General features: G+C 43.9%; 1 protein-coding gene across 1 annotated transcript in view; it reads left to right on the plus strand.

The window, feature by feature from the left end:
• Nucleotides 1–19,108, plus strand: part of CASQ2 (calsequestrin 2) — a 71,956-nt gene that overhangs the window by 33,915 nt on the left and 18,933 nt on the right. Inside the window, exons 3-7 of the mRNA XM_007454782.1 lie at nt 498–598; nt 2,066–2,177; nt 8,623–8,696; nt 14,767–14,897; nt 16,307–16,352. Coding sequence (XP_007454844.1) covers nt 498–598; nt 2,066–2,177; nt 8,623–8,696; nt 14,767–14,897; nt 16,307–16,352 — 464 coding nt within the window. The remainder of the gene's footprint in view (nt 1–497; nt 599–2,065; nt 2,178–8,622; nt 8,697–14,766; nt 14,898–16,306; nt 16,353–19,108) is intronic.

A 19,108-nucleotide genomic window follows, 5' to 3' on the forward strand; every position in this document is an offset into this window, starting at 1 on the left:
ATCTGTGCAGAGAATCGTGTGCTGTGATTTTTCCTTCATGTCCCCTTTCACAGCAGCTCTTGGGCAGAAAGCCAAGGGAGTTGCACAGGGATGAGGAATGCAGTTCTCAAGGGAGCATGGGTCCACCCAAGGGAGGATGTAAAGGATAGGGCTGGCACTAGGTTGTGGAAGGGCTTGAATGCCAGGCTAAAAAGCCAGGTAGGCAGTGGGCATGAAAACTTTTTGATAAGGAGAATGGGGTCAGCAATACTTTTGGAAAATTAAAGCAGTGGTGGAGTGGAGATTAGATTTTTGGTTCTTGACTATTTCATTTTGAGTTTCCACTCTGGGAGCCCTTCAGAGGTGTGGCTGCAAGGGAACTGATCCTAGGGTTCATGCTAGTTCCACTGAGCCTGACCCCATGTCACCCAGGGACCCTGAGCCAGACCGTGGCCAATAGGATGGCTCTTCCTACATCGGAATGACTTTATTTGGGGAACCCTTTGTTTATTTTTTAGGTTTTGATGAAGAAGGAAGTCTGTATGTTCTTAAGGGTGATCGCACAATTGAGTTCGATGGCGAGTTTGCAGCTGACGTCTTGGTGGAGTTTCTCTTGGACGTGAGCATTTATGCACAGTGGCCCTGCATGGCACTGTTTGGGTTCAAATACAGGGGGAAGTAAAAGCCCAAAGTAAGAACAGAGAAGGTGAATAAGCTGACCTGGTCTAAGAAAGATATCTCAAGCTTCACAAAAAAACGAAAGCATGCCTATATCACGGCAATACGTCTACTGGGAAGCTGGCCCTTCAATCACCTCAGAAACTATTTTATTAGCGACCAGAGGGTCACATATCAGGACTGTGTAGTCGTAAGATGTTAATTCTCTTAGCAATTATACACAAACATCCCCAGAATCCCCTTGGCTTTGTTCCAGGGCTTCTGAAGAAAAGTGTAGGGGAGAGAGTTGGATAGTACCTGGAAGATGGGGTAGGGAGAGGGGTAACAGTCAGCTGAGTGACCCCTCAGGCAGGATGAAAAGAGGCAGGGCTAATGAGACACCCAATATCACACTCCCTCTCAGCCACGGAGGTCCAACACCCTGGGATCCACGTGCTCAGGCAAACAGAGCAACAAACATTATAAAAATATTTTTCCATAGATGAACTCACACTTTCAATAACAGCTGTGAAGTCAAGTTCTTTTGAACACAGGTGCCTGTGCAGATAAAGAACATCCATAACGGTGATTCCTTATCTACCAGCTAGAATACAGTGGCCTATTGCCTTTTCCCCACTGCCTCAGAAACCCAGAGAGAGGGTCGGAAGTAAGTTGGAGGTTACTTCCTACAAAAAAGTGCGCATAGGCTCTGCTTGGCCCTCTCGCTAACCCATACCTATAAGCCCTCAAAAAAGCTGAGGGAGGCAACAGGACAACTGTGGGCCCAATGGCCCTGCTCTGGCTCTGTCAACCAGGAGGGCGCTTTTAGATGCAAGTACCTTAACGAACAAGCAGTGTCATTGACCCACACAAATGGAAGACCAGGGCGAGGGAAGATTTTAGGCTTGATCAGTCAGGGCTGTAGCTCCATTTTTCTCTGTAAATCACAGATAATGTTCTTTTCGGTGTGTTGACTTTGTCCTCAGGCTGACTATTCTCAAGTTGGTTATAAGATAGCCAGAAGCAGGAGCTGATATATCACATTTCCTCATTCATATCCACTGAGTGGGGGGAAAAATCCGGCCTCCCATTGCTCTCTTAAAAGGAAAGTAGAACTTTCACCAGGCCTTCAGGCTTATCTACCCTGGAGATTCATTGGCCAGAATTGGGTCACATGCCATTCCTGAATCAATAACCAGCAAGGGAAATGGAGTTGCCCCCAGACCGATCAGCCTACCCCTTGAGGTAAGGTCAGTTCCTCTAAGAAAAGGACTGTGCTCGCGGGGGAAGGTGGGGTGGCCATTGAAGCACCAGGACCTAGTCCACAACTTCCCTCCAAAGCACTCTATACATGTTCCTGATTTCCCCTCTGAGGAGGGAAAAGTTCTCTTATTTGAACAGCTTTTGTGTCGTGTGTGTGGCATTCCAGCTCATTGAAGACCCCGTGGAGATCATCAACAGCAAACTGGAAGTCCAAGCCTTTGAGCGCATTGAGGACCATATCAAACTCATCGGCTTTTTCAAGAGTGAGGACTCAGAGTGTAAGTTGTCTGTCAGCCCCAGCCTGTCACTCTAAAGGCCCTTTTCCCAACAAGGTGTGTTAGATTATCCAGAAAGAAGATGAGCCATTAGCACATCATGTGCTGGGTAGAATAGAGGGAGAATCTTCCTTGCACCCTATGGAATGGGACAAATGAGCAGAAATTATGCAAAACAGGCAGGGGAGCTGAAAGAACATTAAGGTTGGGCCTTGTTTGCTGACCTTGAAGGGGGCCGAGTATTTGACAGAAGAGAGAAAAACCCTTCCTCCACCTTTTCCACCTGCCCACCAACCCGTGGGATTCTCTCCCCAGATGGGGCAGAGTGTGGGCTGTCTCTCTGACATCGGCAGCTCCTGTGGTCAGCAGTTGGAGAGCTTCTCAGTTACTTGGACAGCATTAGAGGAAAATCTGGGTAGGGATGGGCTTGGGAGCTACAGCACAATGTGGAAGACTGCTGGCCAACCCCCCTGACCACCAAGGCTGCCTGCAACGGCACAGCCACGCCCTTTGGTACACTCCCCTTGAAAGCTTTGTGGCCAGCTTTGGGGTGGGCAGAGGAACATATCAGACATCACCACAACCCACACAGGGGTGATTGGCGTAGCGAGTGGGAGTCAGGAAGAGTCAGGAAGAGAAGGAACCAGGAAGGCCAACTACTTGAGGACACTTTTTTAAACCGCTTTGGCAACAAGGGCCCTATATGACTTAAGGCTTTTTCTGGTGTCTGAGCCTTGGAGACAGAGACAGTGTTAGAAGGAGTGGGCATAACTATGAAAGAGAATCTGGTAGCATTCGTACGTGTGGGAGGTGCAAATAAGGGCTGCTCGTGACTATTTCTGGAAACTTCAAAATATTTTGAAATTATTTGTAAAGCCGTTTCTGTACCCCATCGGCCAACTGGCATCCTTAGTCGTCTCATCAACAACCCACCTATTTTGTCTCTCTCATGACCCAACTGTCTTCTCATTTACTACATAAAAGCCTCCTCTATTCACCCTCCTTAAGGGTGTGTTTGTGGGAAGGAGCCTAGCCAGGGAGTCTCAACCAAGTTTTTTAGGTGACTTTATTTCAATTTTCACATTCCTATATAGATGCTGACTACTCCGGGGTGCTTCTCCTGACCCCTTCTACTTTCTCCTCTTTATTTCACTTCCTTCTATTTCCCTTAATCCTTTTCTGCCTTCCCCGACCCCCTCAATTGTTCCTATCCACTTCCATTCTTCTGTTTCTCTCTCTTCCTCCATTAAGGTCAGGATAGCATATAGGGAGGTAGACGAGGCCAAGATTGGGATAAGAAACACATCTTCCAGGGAACTCCCTGGTGGTTCAGTGATTAGAGCTCTGCGCTCTCACTGCCGAGGGCCAGGATTCGATCCCTGGTGGGGGAACTAAGATCCCACAGGCCGCACGGTGTGGCAAAAAACAAAACAAAACACATCTTCCAGTTTATACCTTCCCCCACCCTAAATGAATAACAATAATAGCTCCATTTAACTAACATATATCCTATGCCAGGGCCCATGCAAGGAGCTTTCTGTAGACGCCTTAGTTTCATTCTCACAACTAGCCTGTAAGGCAGTTACCATCATTATCAGCATTTTAATGATGAGGAAATGAAGGAACAGAAAGGTTGAGTGAACTCACCCAGTATCACACAGCTAGCAAATAAATGGTAGAACCAAGGTTTACACCCCAGACATCTGACTTTAAGGCTCATACACTGAACCACTGGGCTGCACTTTCAAGACTTCACAGCTTTGTCAGGTCATGGCACACATGAAATGTGATCATGTTTATAAGGCACATAGTGGTAAACTGGAAGAGATTTACTTGGGCTTAGCAAAAAAAAAAAAAAATTTACCTTCTTAATATAATAATATACAAAATAATAGGAAAGATATCAAATATTACATTGTATAAAACTACCAAGTAAAATATTTTTAGATTTTAAATGGAAATCTTGTGCTTGTTTCTAAGAATATAGCTTTTGGTATTAGGTTTTATGCTTGAAATAGCAACATACAGTTCCTGATCAAGGTTTTAAATGATCTCTTTGAATTCTGCATAGTCATCCTTGACCAGAGACTTTGCTGGCACGTGTGGATGGTGGCAAATGACAGGACAACATTCACTGCTTTTTCTTTGATTGATGAACCATCTTTTCTTGCCATTGAACAGAATTTAGATAACCTAATCTCTAAATTGTCCTTCAGGAATGTGAGCATTCTTTCCATCTAACAGCTATTACTTTCAATGACAAATGTACTGTTAATATTTCTTATGATCATTTAAATAGATTTCAAATCCAACCGAACTCTTTTTTTTTTTTTTTTTTTTGGCGGTACGCAGGCCTCTCACTGTTGTGGCCTCTCCTGTTGCGGAGCACAGGCTCCGGACACGCAGGCTCAGCGGCCATGGCTCACGGGCTCAGCCGCTCCGCGGCATGTGGGATCCTCCCGGACCGTGGCACGAACCCATGTCCCCTGCATCGGCAGGTGGACTCTCAACCACTGCGCCACCAGGGAAGCCCTTGAAAGAAATATTTTTAATTTACAAAGACAAACAATAATACATTATGAAAATTGCATCTAGAATTAGATTGGCTAATTGTTAATATTTACAGGCATTAGAAAAAAGAAAGAAGGACGGTAGGAAGAAAGGATGGTAGGAAGGAAGGGATAAATTGAATAATTCAGAAAATTAAGAAAATCAGTTTTGTCCTCTTTAGGAATACCTAGTGCCAGATTACTGATTACGATGATTACTAACCTAATAAACAGATAGCAATCATGCATTCCATTGGTGTTAGTAGAAAAATATGAACATTACAGTAAATTAAATCAAAAGAAAAAACCGAAATATTTTAGAGTCTCACAAACCAAAAAACTTCACTGATGATAAACAAACTTGGACTAAAGTAACAATCACACCGAGAAGATCCAGTGGGGAAGACAGGGGAGCAGCCTCTCTCTAGCTGTGATGCTCGCTAGTCTTAGGCACAAAATAATTGTTATTGAAACAGAACATTTATAGAGGGAGCCATTGTTTTCAAATATAATATTAACTACCGTAAAATCTGAATGGCTGTAGGAAACATCTAGAAAGATCTACCACCAAAAAAATTTATGTCTATCAAGCTCCTTGTAACATACCCGTGGCCATCACACACTGGCTGAAAGCATCAGGATGTTCTACTAGGCATCCCCGTCTCTCTGTCTGTTTCTTCTTGCCTTTCAGAAGAGGCCAAGGTCAGCGGGTGGGGAAGCTAGGAGTGGATAAGGCACCCAGGGAAGCAGTTGTTGAGAGTCCTATATTTCTGCTGTAGTTTGAGGGTGATTGGTCAGGAAAGTTTAATGGCACAGAAGGCATTGGCTTTGCAGATGGTCCCAAGCTTTTCTACAGAGCAAGAACGATGGAGAGACAGTGGAGAAACTGGAAGGATTTAAAACATAAGTAGACTGGAATAGTCTTAGCAGAAAAGGATGCCTAAGAGATTTGGTACCAGATTAGAAAGGACCTGGAAGAACTGGGAGGCTACACCTTCCAGGGAGGTTGGGCATGAAAGTCCATCTCCAGCTTGAGCATGTAGCTATGGGTGCTAGCGTTGAGCGAGCGTGACAAGAACTTCCTAGGGGAACTCAGCTGATGGTTAAGAATGCCAAACTGGGGGAAATGTGGAGCTAAAGGGTCGATACCCAGTAAGGAAAACCTGGAGGGATGGGCCAGAAAGGTGAGAAAATGCTAAGACACGTCTGGAGGTTGAAGGCTGGATGTTCAGGAGCCCATTCCAGAGGGCAAAGAGGAAATATCGTATAATATCGCTTATATGTGAAATCTAGAAAAATGATACAGATGAACTTATTTGCAAATCAGAAATAGAGACACAGATGTAGAGAATGGACGTGTGAATACCAGGAGGGAAGTGGGGTGGTGGGACGAATTGGGAGATTGAGACTGACATATTTACACTACTATGTATAAAATAGATAACTGCCGAGAACCTACTCTATGGCACAGGGCACTCTATTCAAAGCTCTGTAGTGACCTAAATGGGAAGGAAATCCAAAAAAGAGGGGATACATGTATAGGTATAGCTGATTCACTTCGCTGGACAGCAGAAACTAACACAACATTGTAAAGCAACTATACTCCAATAAAAATTAATCAAAACAAAACAAAAACAAAAAGCAAACTAACAAACAAACAAAAATAGGATGCGAGGGCAGGAAAAATCTAGGGAATCACATGAGATCAAATAGAGCAGAAGACTAGACAGGGTTTCCTAGAAGACAGCTGTTGTTTGGGCACGAGGCTAAAGGCTCAACCACAGTTTGAAAGCACCAACTTGGCGAATTACCTTTCTCTACGCTTCTTCATCTTAAAAGGGATGTAGATCGGCTCCTCACGTGAGGAAGAGAGATCTCCGGACACAGATCAGGGCCATTCTTTTTTTTTTTTTTTGCGGTACGCGGGCCTCTCACCGCTGTGGCCTCTCCCGTTGCGGAGCACAGGCTCCGGACGCGCAGGCTCAGCGGCCGCGGCTCACGGGGCCAGCCGCTCCGCGGCACGTGGGATCTTCCCGGACCGGGGCACGAACCCGTGTCCCCTGCATCGGCAGGCGGACTCTCGACCGCTGCGCCACCAGGGAAGCCCAGGGCCATTCTTTCTATGACGATAGGGGTTCATGGAGGTGGGGAGAGGTTCACCCGGAAGAGGGGGTCTGGGAAGAGGGGACAGAGGATTCTCATGGAGCCCACTGCTGCCTTAGAGAGACGTAAATAACAGGTACGGCTATAACCACTCCACTTTCTATACTCTCCCACTTTCTCTCTATTCATTCTCCACATCTCTCACCCACCTCCTTCCCCTCCACCTAATGCTCTATCCCAACTCTCAGGTTTTATGATATATTTTCTGACGACCCAGCTACTTTTATGAGGAATGAGTTTGTGTAAACGTGTATCAGCTTGTACAGCTGTTCTTGTAAATTTTTCAACCCCTGTCTCGCCTGTGTTTATTATGCTTTCCTCTATTCTAGCAGCTATCACTTGCATTGTGGTTCTTTAAGCGCCCATAACCCTCCTTGGCTGTGAGCCTTTGAGATCAGTGTCCTTGTCTTACTCGTCTTGGTGTCCCCTGAGTCAGCATGATTCTTGAAATGTTTTTCATTGAATATTAGAAAATTCTGCCTGCTCCTGGGATTCTAGCTAAAGTTTATGCCTCTGATGATTAAGAGATATGAAAGTCCATGAAATGGAAAAAAAGGTAATCTTGTTAAGAATGAATCATAGGATCATTGACTCTCAGGATTATAGACGTTATGCAGAACAACCACCAACACCAACACCATCACCATCACCCTCACATATCAGGAATACGAATGTCTTTACCAAACAATAACTATCTAGGTGTAGTGAGGCACAGCATGGCCACACTCATGTGGTCTCATGCTTATCTTGACCAGTTTAGATTCAAGTTTGGGGCCAGAATCAAGCAAGGGCTTGGTTAATTTTTTTTTTTTTTTTTTTTGTCTGCATCGTATCTTAGTTGCAGCACGCGGGATCTTTGTTGTGGCACTCGGGCTCTTCGTTGTGTTGCACGGGCTTCTTTCTAGCTGTGGCATGCAGGTTTTCTCTTCTCTACTTGTGGCACGCAGGCTCCAGGGCGTGTGGGCTCTGTAGTTGCGGTGTGTGGGCTCCAGAGCACGTGGGATCTGTAGTTTGGGGCATGAGGTCTTTAGCTGAGGTGTGCGAGCTCAGTAGTTGTGGCGAGCGAGCTTAGTTGCCCCGCGTCATGTGGGATCTTAGTCCCCTGACCAGGGATTGAACCCATGTCCCCTACATTGCGAGGTGGAGTCTTTACCACTGGACCACCATGGAAGTCCCTGGGCTTGGTTAATTTTAAGTCATCTCTCAGGAGATCAGAATGAAAAAAGAAAACTTAAAAAGAGGGAAAGAAAAACTAGGAGTTACCCAAAGAAGTACTCCTGTTAAGAAGCTTAAAATTCTTCTGTGATGTCATTTTTGATTGAGTTGCTTTGCATACTAAGTGGGTTTTCTTCTTACTCAGTGCTCACTTATACAGCAGTACTCTTTAGAGGGCACACGTAACTAGCAGTGAGTTTGATTGAAAAAATTTCTTTTGGTTTTTCTCTCCCTCGTCCTCTCTTGGTTTCCTCTGTTTTCTCCTTTCTGTCACCCAATTTCCTAAAACACAGAAAAGTGTGAAAAAGAGTTCCTCTTTTGGGTGATAGAATGCCAGTCAGTCCAAATTCCTTGGGGTTTAAAATAGCGTCAAATAATTATCTATCTAAATAATGGCTACTAAATTACTATCCAATCAGAATTAATTGGTTTCCCACTTTCTCTACGTTATTTAAAAAGAGAAATTTCTGATGCAGTGTGTATCTTGAAAATGTCTCTCCCTTTCATCTTCCTCCTCTTAGATTACAAGGCTTTTGAAGAGGCAGCTGAACATTTCCAGCCGTACATCAAATTTTTTGCTACTTTCGACAAAGGGGTAAGTACCTATGAAACCCCACTTTAACCGCTTTAAAGATTGAACTTCCCACTGCTTTTCTTTTGGCCACATTAACCATCCTCTATCCATTAACACTTTCTCCAGAAGCGTTAGAAATATGGCAGTAAATATGTCAGTGAATAAGAGATGAGTATGAGGATGATTAATTCAGAAGCTATATAAGGGTATTTCTGAAAGCATCCAATAAAGAGAGGTGAACCACTCTTTATCACCTTCAACACTAAGAATGGGAAGTGTGTGAGCCTAGAGTGTGCCAGGACACTGGTCACTGCTTCCTTTTTGTTTAGGGCCATCCTCTGCCTTCCTGGGGTTGCATACTTCCCCCTCTACTGGGTCAGGATGGGGGATGAAGTGGAGAGGAGCGCTGACCATCCGAAGCCCTGGTGCTTCAGAAAGTTACTTTCATCCTCAGGAGAAGCTATTGATGTACTTGTCTGTAATTCAGTGGATCCTTATTTTCTGGATGTGGCAAGTTCTTTTTTAAGCCAAAGAACAGCAGAGATAGAGGGATCTTGAATCAATGGGTAATTTCTTTGGGGTCTACTAAGGTTGGAGTACTCCACTCCGGTTCCAGTTACTACCAAAATGGCTACTTATTGAGTATTTTCTCTGTGTTGGGCACCATTTGATATATTGCATCTATACTATTTCTAATCCTTTAAACAACTCCAAAACAACTCTGAAAAGTAAAATACCCTGTTTCTCAGATGAGAAAAAAGATTTAGAAAGGTTAAGTAGTATCCAAGTTCTCCAGCGAATGAGTAGTAGGGCTGAGATCACAATTTAGGACAATCTTTACCTAAAACTCATGCCATTTCTTCCGTACCACACCACTGAGTAGAAGACTCTGTATCTGCCCTTGAGATTCAGGGTGCACACCCACACACCCACATTCATACTCACATCCACACAACACACACAGAACACACATACACAACACCCATATAACCACACACAGTACACACACTCACACAACATACAAGCATAACACATACCTCCTCACACTCACACCCACACACGTATAACACTCCCAGTACACATACGTTCAAACTTACATCCACGCCCTCCTACACATACGTACCCCAACTAAAGCCCTAAATCACAACGTTTACTAGAACAAATAAATCTAGGACACACTAAGTCCTGATCAAATCCAAGTGGTAAAAGTTGAAAGTAAAAAAGGCAAAAGTTACTCCTACTGAGGAGTAAGGCATTGATGAACAGTGCTCATGGGCCTTGCTACTTTGAGGACTTCAAGTTTTCTGTGAAAAACAAGAGGAAGCCTGTAGGTGCTGGAGCAGGGAAGGAGTATGGTGAAAAGAGATTGCATTAAATATATAGACATAACCACTTCTATGGACCTGACCCCAGTCTACAAGCCTATAATCCAGAAGAGAGCTCTATAATATAAATAATGTAATCTAAACTTGAAAAAAGTTTACCCTAATTGTTTGGATTAGAGTTGGGAGAGAGCTTGAACAAGAATATCAAAGGGAATAATAACTATCATTTATTAAGTACTTTTTATGTGTCAGGCTGTGTGCTGAGAGCTTTACATAGGTTTTCTCATTTAATCCTCTCAACACCCCTGTATAAGGGGGATTAGGATTCTCAGTCTACGGAAGCTGAAACCAAGGCACCAAGAGATGAAGTGATTTGTGATTTGCTCAGGGTCACACAGTGAGTAGGTCAGCCTGACTTCAAAGTCAACTGCTCTGTACTACTGTACCCCAGAGAAAGAAACACGACATGTCAAATGATTAGCGGCCGCCTGGCACACAGGAAGCATTCAGTAAATGTTAGCCAGTACTATTGTTAAGAAGAGGCAGTCATCTAAGCCCAGGAGGATGGAGGTTGGGAGGGGATATTAGTAGAGGAGGGGAGGTCCAGGGAAGCCTAAAGTAAATTCATCGCTGGCGTTTGGTTACGATGGGCCAGGAGTGAGGAAGGTGGCCCCTGGGTAAGAGCTCATCTGAGCAAAGAGAGAGTCAGGCAGGCAAGCCAGGCCAAGCAAGAAAGCCTCAGTCCTTAGAAGCGTGGTCCAATGCTGAGTTCAGGGTGGTGTCTCCTTTTAAGTGTGCCTCCCAGCCCAACCATATGGCTTCGTATCTGTGGACCATGGAGAAGGTGAGGTCAGGCTATAATTAAACACTCAGAAGGTTCTTCACTAAAGACTCTGTAAGACACTGAGTCATAAGTGCCCTTGTTCATATAGCCTTGTGGGATTTTATAACATTTATAAAGAGAGAGATGCACTCTCTACCTCTATAGAGAACACAGAAGGAAGAGCTGTTTCACCGAGCGGACAGGATCATGCCATCTGGGACTTGAGAACTTGCACTCATCAGTTGCGGAGTGGGGGAAGCGGTGGGGTCCACAAGGCATGGCTGCCCCCAGTCCAAGCCTCAGTGGTGTCCAGCAGGGGGTGCTAGAGCAGAAGAGGTGGGTGGAAGGACCTGGTTGTGAGACACATCCTAGGGAGTCCCAGAGGGACCTGGGGAAGGGGAGGTGCTTTATGGACGTTTGAAGTCAGGAGAGGCAAGGGCCCCGGGAAGCCCTAATACAGTCCCAAAGATGAAAAACTAACGGGCAGAGGTTGAGATGACTAGAGGACCTGGCCACTGTTGACATGAAGGAGAGAAAGACGAGAGAAGACACAAATAACTTAAGATCGCAAGTCTCTGCTTCAAGACAGCAAAGATTGTAAAGCTACTGAAAACATTAGGAAATCTAGGAAGAAGAATCTATACATAGGAACATAAGATGGGGTGAGGATCTCTAATCTCTACAAGCTGGGAAGACATTCAACTGGAAGGATCTTTCATTTATTGATTCATTCACTCACTTAGCAAGCGTTTATTGAGTGCCTGTTATGTGCCAGGCACTCTTCCAGATGCCAGGGACACAATGTTGAGCAAAACAGATTCCTATCCTTGTAGAATTTAGAGTTTAGTATATGGGATTGGTGGGTATATAAATATATTATATTAAATGTATTATATGAGTTGGAGAACTGTAAAGAGGATGAGATATCAGGGCCGCTGATGTAGATGTGGGAGTTTAGTAGTTTCCAACCACTGTCCATATTGGTATGCCCCAAGGAGCTTTTAAAAGCAAGGATTCTTGAGTCCCATCTTGGAAATTTGGATTTTTCTAGCATTGCGACCAGGCCCAGAAATATGCATTTTTCTAAAAGCTCCCTGAGAGATTTTACCTGGCACACAGGTTTGGGACCAGCACTGATCTATGGATCTTGATCCTACATCAAGCCACCCAAGGTCCTAACCTCCCTGAAGCAAATGGAGCAAGAGTCAGAGGGCTAAGGATGGTGTCCACTCTATGGCACCTCACAGCCTGGAAAACGTCAGTTCTAATCATCTCATGCTATCTCCCACTGGCCTGTTCTTTTCTCGGAGTGAACACTGAGAAGCAAAATCATTTTTTGAACCGTATTCGTCCAAAAGAAGCTGTGATTCTCTCAACAAAGTTGATGGGCAAGACAGATGTTGAGAAGACCTAAATTCATTGAGTTGTTTTCATCTGTAACAACCAAAATCGCTTGCTAACTTGTAGAAAAACATCTGTTATCAAAATTCATACACATGCAAATGTCAAAAAAATTGTACTTTGTAACTTTCTTGTCTTTGGCATACTCCATTCCAACTATTTTTTTTTTTAAGTACAAAAGAATTCTTTATATGGACCTCTTGAGTTTTTAATAGTAAAATCCATTCTTACCATCCATGAAACAGGTCTCCTCCCAGAACAGAACCTTGGATATAGTAGACCCCACTAAATATTTATTGAGGGAATGAAAGAATCAATGCCTCAATCAATCAAATCTCCTTCAGTCTTTACGATCCAAGATATAATTAAAAGAATGGAATTCTCTGAGATTCAAAAGGAGGAAATCTATGGTAGTGATGGGATATAGTGAACAGGTCTCTGGAAAATTTTGCTCAGGGTTCCAAAGACTTAAACTTACGAACATCATAATCCAACTTGACATTCATGGTCTTAACACTACAGACCCTAACATACACACACATATACACACGCACACTCACGTGCATAGGTGCATCTCCACTGCTTACCTCAATGGAGGGTCTGATGAGCTCCTTTTCACCTTCAGGAAGCCTTCATTCTAGCAGACTGTGCTAGGGATGAACTGATGAGAGCATGTTACAAGAGGTAGAAGGAAACCTCTCACTGTGACATGCACAGTGTCAAGGCAATACTTAAAGGGACATAAATTCCTTTCTGTACAGTGTCAAGGAGAAGGTAATTTTCAGATGAAAGGAAAGTTGGAACGGAGGCAAATTGTTAGTTGAGAACACTCTGCTTGACAAATTGCATACTCAAATTGTGCCTCAGGTCTGTCATTTGTAAAATAAGTATAATAATAGTTCTTACCTCATACGGTCAAAGGGGGGTTCATAAAGTAATCAACTGAAAACACTTTGCAGCAGTGCCTGGCACATAGTAAGCACTCCATATGTTTGCTATTATTAGTTTTTGCTCATCTGCTCACTTCCTACTTCATACAGACACAGTTTCCTGGTTCCTAAAATACGTAGTAAGTGAACTCAGAAAACCAGAATCCAATGTCATTTTCAAGCCCATTCCATGATGGGCCCAGCTTTGTGAAGATCTGTGTGTAAACCCAAACAGTGGTTGTAGAGTTGTTCTTTCCTCCCTTCCTCCAACCACACTCCTCACCCCCACCCCACTGAAGAGGGAAGAAAGTAAGAAAAAAACCCCACACCTTCTTGTCCTTTAAAACCAAATCAGCATGACCATTAAATCTCTTTGACTGCGGCTCTTAACACAGCATGTTTTCGTTAGCTCTGAGTAGGATGTTGGTATTTCTTTCCCTTAAGTCCTTAAGAAATGTCTTTTGGAATATAGTGACCTGGATGAATAGCAATTGACGACAAAAGCCATAGGGATACCAGTGTGTGCTCAGAATGGACCTCCTTGTGTAATACAGTTCCTCCCCGTCACCAATTAGTCACGGCTGCCCTGGGCCTCCACACTGTTGGTTACCACCACAGGGCATCAGCTCTTCGGCAATTCCTCTTTATTTTCAAGGGAACCACTGTTCATCCCTGTTTTTTCTTGGACCACAGCTTTGAACTAGAAAAGAATGGCATTTGGTTTTCTACAGAGCGTTGCACATTCCAGGCCTCTCAAATCATTTCACAAAAGGAGATGAGAGTTCAGCAGCTCTGCAGGCGAACACAGCAACCATTCTGCCCTGACCAGACCGCGTGGCCACGTTAATGAAGAGCGCAGATGGCTCCCAGGCTATGGGCTGGCTCCCCATGCTTTTTATTTGGTACAGCGTGAGCAACTCATCCCAGCTTGCTGGGTACTATCCCAGGGTTAGCACTGAAAGTCTGAATCCCGGGAAACCCCTCCACTCTGGACAAACCAGGATGGTGGGTCACCTTCTGACAGGTAACTAACCAGGCAGTTCCCAGAGCCTGAGAAACCGTAAAACAAGCCCGGGACTGAGAGACAACCCTTGGGCCAATGCTTCAACCAAAATAGCAGTTAGGGTTTATGAGCTGACAGAGGACAGATTCCTGGGTTGGCCCCTGATTCTGAGTACCTGTATGCTTTAAATGGTTTCTGTCAATTGCCTGTTCTATCAAAACTGATTCAATCAAATCCATACATCCCAGGACACTGAACATGATCTGTTGACATTTGCTTCCTCCTCCAGCCCCTGGCAAATACAGTAGAGTGATGGTGATGGTGGAATTAAATTTCCCACCTTTCATTCTGACTGCTCTCTGGCCCTGATTGGATCTCATTTGCCAGAGAAGTTTTTTTCTATCTGTCCTTTGATCACAAAAGTAGATCGGTCCAGCCAGGTGGACCGACGAGTTAGGTGATGAGCTCCTATCATTCCAATGTTTAAGTAAAAACCATGCATACACTTTCATGTCTTTTTCAGAGAACACACACACCTGTAGCTGGACAACCTATTGCTACTCTAGACTAGTGTTCAAGGAAACTATTGTCTTACTTCTAACTGTTACAGGTTGCAAAGAAATTGTCCTTGAAGATGAATGAGGTTGACTTCTATGAGCCATTTATGGACGAGCCCATTGCCATCCCTGACAAACCCTACACAGAAGAGGAGCTTGTGGAGTTTGTGAAGGAGCACCAGAGGTGTCCCAGATGGCATGCAGGGGTGGGGGCAGGGGGGATCCAGGGCCTGGGAGATGGAGAAAAGCCTCTCAGTCCTACCATTTCAGACCCCCAAGGGCAACAACCTGGAGTTAGTAACCGAGCAGAACTGAACTCAGTAGTGTGGCTTTGTTGGTCATTGATCAGTGGCAGGGACGTTGCTATGTTTTCTGAATATGGGTCTACACTTGCAAACAAGGTTAGACCACCTCCCTGCAGTGAGGAAATCACCTCATACCGTAGGATGTAAGTAAATTCTACAACGATAATGATAGTGCTTTAGTGACAGCCTCCTAAAGTACTATGTTAGGTGCTTTTGGAAACTATATTACCTACTCTTCAACATTATGGGGTAATTATTATCATCCTAATTTTACAGATCAAGGAATTGGGCTCAGGGTAGTTGAGTAACTTAGTCAAGGATGAACATTTTATGCATAGAACTTCTGGGAGAGGAAGAGTTGATACCACCAGCTCTAGCATGGATCAGCAAGCTTTTTCTACAAAGGGCCAGATAAGAAATATTTCAGGCTCTATGGGCCACATGGTCTCTGTTGCAGATACTCAATTCTGCCGTCATAGTGTGCAAGCAGTCACAGGCCATATGTAAACAAATGGGTGTGGCTGTGTCCCAAAGGAAGTTTATTTATAAAAACAGGAGCCATTGGCTGGATTTGACCCACCAGCTGTAGTTTGCTGACCCCAGCTCTTAAGGGAGGGACAATACTGGAACATGGAATATGGTGGTGGTTCACCCTCTCACCCACCCACCCTCCCCTCCACATGCTCATATAGGTTCATTGAACCTGGAGCATCATGATTCCATCACCCAGTCAGCTTGGTCCCTACAGGGATGCAGCACTTGGAGGAACAAATATCAACATGTCTAACAGTATATGTCAACAGTCAAAAAGAAATGAAACCATGAGCAAAAGATAGATCCAACCTGCTCCTCCGAACATCCCTAAAGGGCTTTTGATGGATGACCCTGGTGATAAAACAACTGTAGTTCTGGGCTGTTTTCTCTCCTGGGTCTCCTCATTCTAGGCCTGCTCTGGGTTCTCAGGAGTGGCAGCTGTATGTGAGGAGGGAAATGGCTTCTTGGCCTGGGAGCGAGCTGACTCCGTGCCCTCTGACCCATTATTTGTAATAGATTTTATAATCCTTGGATCAAATGGGCCCATGAAAAGGCTGAGAGCTTTAGGCCCAGCTCTGTGTGTGACACAACAGGGTCAATCTGCTCTGTCTCCGTAGGGGAGAAAACAGGTACGTAGACACTCTTGAAAATGGACCAACATCTCATTCTACATTTCACTGTGCTGAGGCTTTGGTGTCAGCCAAGGTAATCCCTACTCAAGAAAGCTCATCTTTTTTTTTTTTTTTTTTTTCAGACCCACTCTACGTCGCTTGCGCCCAGAAGATATGTTTGAAACATGGGTAAGAAAGTGGCAAACTCTTTCTGCTTTGTAGAGACGGGTATATTCCCCAGGAGGAATACCCCTTTGAGTTCCAAAACTCAAACCAAGTCTTATTTGCCTGGAGTGGATGTCTGGATGGTGGAGAATTTGAAATGTTGACAATATCACACTGAGTTACAACCCAGTTCTTCTGGGCTGGCCAGTAGGCAAAATTACTCTATCTCTGAGTTCATTTCCTAGAGTTTCTACTGGCTTTCATTCACTGGCCACCAGAGACCCAAGGCCACATGGTAGAAGGAGCCCAGACCATGAGTTACATACAGACTTGAGCTCAAGCCCACAGTCTGCCACTTAGTAGCTTTGCAACCTAGATCAAGTCACGTGGTCTTTCTGAGCTTTAATTTCTGTATCTAAAATCAGGCTTTTTGTAAGGATGAAAGGTGTGAAGAACCCAGACATAGGGGGTACTCCATTAATGCATGGTAGCTGTTTTTGTAAATATCAACTCAAGGCACTGGAAAATGCTGAGTCAGACTGTCCCATAGGTCTGTGTCACAGACAAGACGTAAGGTGGCTCATATTGCATTAGAAAGAGGGCCTTGGAGATACACTCTCCCCGCACCCCCCAGCTTTATACAAAATTCTGTAAACAGTAACAACCAAAGTCTATGGAGCATTTTTCAAAGCATTTCATGCATCTTTTTACTTGGATCTCTCAACAGTTCTAGAAAGTGATATAGAACAAGTATTATTTTAGCTTCCTGGGGAAACTGACAAGCATACAGATTAAATTAATTACTCACGGATACATAACTAATAAGCATTAGATCTTGGGACTTAAATTTAGACCACCTGGGGCCAAATCTCATTTCTCCCGTATACCTCTTAGAGTGGACCATGTCCCCATAAGGCAACATTCTGGCGGGGAGGGGGCAGAAAGGGATTAACATGGAAGCATATATTTACTCTCTAACTCAGAGTCTAAAGTGACAGATGAACAGAACCGTGGAGTAACTTGACACCCTCTGTTTTACTGGCATGTAACTTCTTTGGATGTCTGAAGGCAGAACAAACGTTTCACACCGAAGGCAAATGATCTGGTCCAGAGCAGAGGACTATTGAAGAGCAGCACAGCACAATAGAAACATCTTTTCCTAACATTTAAACCTTTCAAAAATTTAACCTTTAGGAGGTCTCATTATTAGATTTAAAAATAACGAAAAGCATATAACAGTGCTTTGAAAATAATATTCCTTTTTGAAATATTTTCACTTTTCACCTAAGACAATTTCAGACTTATAAAAAATAGTGCAAAGAATTCCATGATCTCTTTACCCAGATTCCCCAAATGTTAACATTTTACTCTTTTTGCTTTATCACACACTCTCTTGATAGATATACAGATTTTTTCCTGAACTGTCTGAGAGTAAGTAGCAGACCCAATTCCCCTTTGCTCCTATATACTTCAGAAGTTGTCTAAAAACAAGAACTTTCTCTTACATAATCATAGTATGCTTATCAAAATCAGGAAATTAATACTAATATAATTCCACGTTTAAATTGACCAGTTGTCACTAATATCCTTTATAGCAAGAGAAAACATTTGTTTTTTTCCTGGCCCAGGATCCAATCCTGGATCACAGGCTTATGTTTGGTTGTTATGTTACTTCAGTTGCCTTTAATCTGGAAGAGGTTGTTGGTTTTTGTCTTTCATGACACAAGGTACCATTTTAAATCGAGAGTGATTGTTACTGTTCTGTTCTGCTATGCCTTTATCTATACTTCTTCTTACTTTGTTCATTCTTAAGAGATAAGTCTCTAGGCTCCTGGAAGGGAGACACTGCAAAACTGTAGAACCCTTCTCTCAGGTCTTTCCTCACTGACATAGCAGTATCACACCCCAAACCACCACACCATAGCGGGAGATGTCCTGTCCCCTCCTTCACAGACACCCCTAATCCTCCACACTGCCTGATCACAGACACCCCTAATCCTGCACACTGCCCTGAAGAAATGCTCTCTCTCCCATATCGGAGGTAGATGTTCAGAAAGAAAGTTCACTGCCTGCCTTCACTGGAACCCATTCTCTGCTTTCTTTTCACTTAGTAAGTTACAGCTTTCGCTATACTATAAGATAACAGTGATGGCTCACGTTATTATATATTCAATTGTTTTCTAGCTGGGAAAGGGCTGTGTATTGAAGTTAACCAGGTAGAGAAAAGGGCAACCAGACTGGTTTACTCCTTTCCAACGCCCCATCATGGAATACCCACATGATTCCCCAGAAGCCCTAGCCAGACCTAGTCAGCCCCTCATCCAAGTCTCCAACTAGGGAGGGAGGGCAAAACAGGCCATCCAGGGTTATCTTCACATCCTGAAAAAGGAGGAGCAGAAGTCAGTCTGTCAGAAGGCTCTTTGGGGAACCCCTCTGCCTATCCCCAACCCATCCACATGTGCCCACCCCCAAAGCAGCATCTTCCTGGGCTACTTGGCCATAGCAACTTAAACCCCACATGTTGGGGAAAGTGACCAGCTCATGAACTTTGAAGTTTTTATCTTCAATACCCACTTCCTTAGACATTGCAAGATATTTAAATAAAATAGTGAAACTAGGTAGAGCTAAAGCAACTATTGACCTTCTCTCCCAAACGCTACAGGCTTTTAAAGCAGCAAATCATAGAAAACACATAACTTATTATTCCTAAAAACATTATGCCTAGTAATATCTGCTGTGTGAAAATCAGGCAGCTTTTTTTTTTTTTTTTTTTTTTTTGC

Source organism: Lipotes vexillifer, unplaced genomic scaffold (assembly GCF_000442215.2).
Source record: "Lipotes vexillifer unplaced genomic scaffold, Lipotes_vexillifer_v1.1 scaffold998, whole genome shotgun sequence".
Lineage (NCBI taxonomy): Eukaryota > Metazoa > Chordata > Mammalia > Artiodactyla > Lipotidae > Lipotes > Lipotes vexillifer.